The 2,625-nt window shown below is 40.5% G+C and overlaps 1 protein-coding gene across 1 annotated transcript; it reads right to left on the reverse strand.

The window, feature by feature from the left end:
* Positions 1 to 844: 844 nt before the first annotated feature.
* Positions 845 to 2,247, reverse strand: LOC149219288 (uncharacterized). The gene is made up of 2 exons (XM_089386775.1): positions 1,553 to 2,247; positions 845 to 1,013 (listed from the first exon to the last, which is right to left on the reverse strand). Exons 1-2 carry the CDS (start codon positions 2,245 to 2,247, stop codon positions 845 to 847), a joined length of 864 nt encoding a protein of 287 aa, XP_089242901.1.
* Between the last annotated feature and the right edge of the window lie 378 nt (positions 2,248 to 2,625).

The raw sequence follows: 2,625 nt of genomic DNA on the forward strand, positions 1-2,625 counted from the left end.
ATACTTGGCACTCTAACATGCATCACCAAGCATGTGAAGAGCCCAGAATAAAAGAAATAGTTCATTATAAAGAAAACACCTCTACTGTCAAGAACTATCCTCATCTACTATTTTAATTGCAAATATGAATATGAAATGCATGAGACATAAAATTCCCATAGATTCCAGGGATTTGTGGTGCTGGACGTGTGTTATTTCTGAAGGAAAACCATAGTTTCTGTTTCAAAGCTGCATTGGCAGAAGGTACGAACTACTGGGCAGAGTTGAGTGCATTTTCGATACTGGAAAATTTAACAATAAAGAAAGGTACTGGTCAAATCCAGATACTGGGAGATTCATAGCTAGGCATCAACTGGGTAAATGATAAAAAACAATATGCAGATTTTGACCCTATCAAAACTAATAGAAAGAATTAAAGAGCTGAATGAAAATTTCCCTAATAGGTTGTTGTAAACATCGACCTATCTAAAGTGAGAAACGTGTTTCTTAATAAAAAAAGTTTGTGGTTGAATCATAAAACCCAAAACAAAGAGCAGTGGGCCACGTACTTGAATACTCTTTGTCCATACAACAGAGAACAATTCTATGAAGATATAACTAAACATGCCAGATATAAGTAAAGATATATACAATGAAAGTATTCGTTGGCTTCTAAGCATATGTACAATAAAAGCATTATGTAGAGATGTAATTGAGAATGAGCCGCTAATCATATATGCATGATGGGCCATGGCATCGGCAACACCAGTTAGTGTTTATTGTGGTGCCATGTTGTGCGAGCTGTTCCTGCAGTTGATGTTGCATCTGCCTGTGTGCATCCCTTTCATGGATGTGAATTGTAATCTTAAGTAGTTTCCTTATATTCTTTAACAACGTAATTGCTGGGCGCAAACGGTAAAGTGGCATGGATGGTTGTGGGAGGATCCTTGTCTGCATATCTTGTAATGTAAGTTCTTGTTGCTGGATTTCTTCGCAACACTCGTACAACTGTCGTAGGTAGCATGTATTCATACCTGTTGGCATCCAAAAAGTAAACATTGTAACTGACAATGAATATGTTTGACGATTTTGTTTGAATATTTGAAATAAATTAAATGATTCCAAATGAGTATAAAATCATATGAAATTAACTGTAATAGCAAGAAATCTATGTGAAACTTCGTTATGTAGTGAGTGGTGTTTACCATGTGGGTAATTCTGGAAGGCAGGTTGTATGATTGGCTAAAGTGTATTATCCTGGATAGATTTTGATGCAAGGAATGATTCCTCTTGCTGTCTACGCTTAAGATATGGATTCTTGTGCAATTGTGCAATGCGGGAGAATGGGAATGCTGGATTGATGTGTATGTCCGCTAGCGACCGCACTCTTGAAATTGCAGTGAATGTTAGCCCTTGGCATTCTCTGGTGCCGATGTCCACTGTTGCTTTGTCTAATGTCATTCCTTGTGACTTGTGTATCGTTAAAGCCCATGCCATTTGAAGTGGTATCTGACGGCGTGCACCCCTTGTGATGGGAGGAATGGGTACATATGTTGGGTGTGAAATGTCCCACGGTGTTCCTCTGTATTGTTGAAAGTCAACAACCACAAAGGATGGTAATGCTGGGGGCTTTAAGTCAGTTGAATAAAATATTGAGATGACCTTCCCAAGCACGCCATTGACAAGGCCTGCATGTACCCATAAGTTGCTGGTGAGCATAACTTTTTGTTCATTGCATAGGAGCACCTTTGCAGGTAGGTGCTCATCTTCTGTTGTAGTAGGAGTTTTCTGTCTTTGTTGTTCCGCAGAGGAAAGTGCTACTGGGATGTTCAATTGTTTGAGCATTTTCTTATTATGCAAGACAACTGCGTTGTTTGTTGCGAATAGGTGCATGGACTCGTCGAATGTGCATTTCTCTTCATGTGTAAGAGAGGAACTTGTTCTTGACATTAGATGTTGCCAATCTTCAAGTGTAGATATTCCATTCCTAAGATTTGAAAGTATTTGCCGGAAAGCAACCTGGGACGAGCTAGCTCCTTGTTGACGGAATACGGTTGAAAGTGTTATGAATATGTCGAAGCTGCGCCAAAGTGCAGTGCCATGCGATGTCCCAGCATATAAAGGAATGTCTTTTACAGGTGGTAGTTGGCCTAAATCTCCGACAAGGATAATTGAGCGATTACCAAATGGTGTATTCCGATGAAGAGGGAATGCCTCTCTTAGACGATCGTCAATGCGAGAAAGCATTTTTGGACTAATGAAGCTCATTTCGTCAATGAGGATGTATTCTACATGACGGAGTTGCTCTTGCAGGTGTAGGAGCGGCTGCCCTTCGAGAGGATGCATTGTCTGGATAGGGATATGAAGGGCAGAATGAATTGTGAGGGCATTTATGTTGAAAGCTGCAACGCCGGTTGGTGCAAGTAACAACAAAGGGTTTTTGTTGGCTGGCGAGTTTTCGACAAATGCTTGGTGAAGGCATTTAATCAAATGGGATTTTCCTGTGCCAGCTGTTCCTTGTACGATGATCTTCCGTGGGGATTTTGGCGAAGGGGTTTTGAAGTGTGAAAAAACAGCGGTGAAAGCTATGCTTTGGGTGGGGGATAATGTATGCTCATGGGGAAGGTTGGAAAATGAATGATGTTG

The sequence above is a fragment of the Pinus tabuliformis genome, chromosome Q, assembly GCF_031772625.1.
Source record: "Pinus tabuliformis cultivar Carrire ecotype Pingquan chromosome Q, CPIR1, whole genome shotgun sequence".
In the NCBI taxonomy this organism is placed as follows: Eukaryota; Viridiplantae; Streptophyta; class Pinopsida; order Pinales; family Pinaceae; genus Pinus; species Pinus tabuliformis.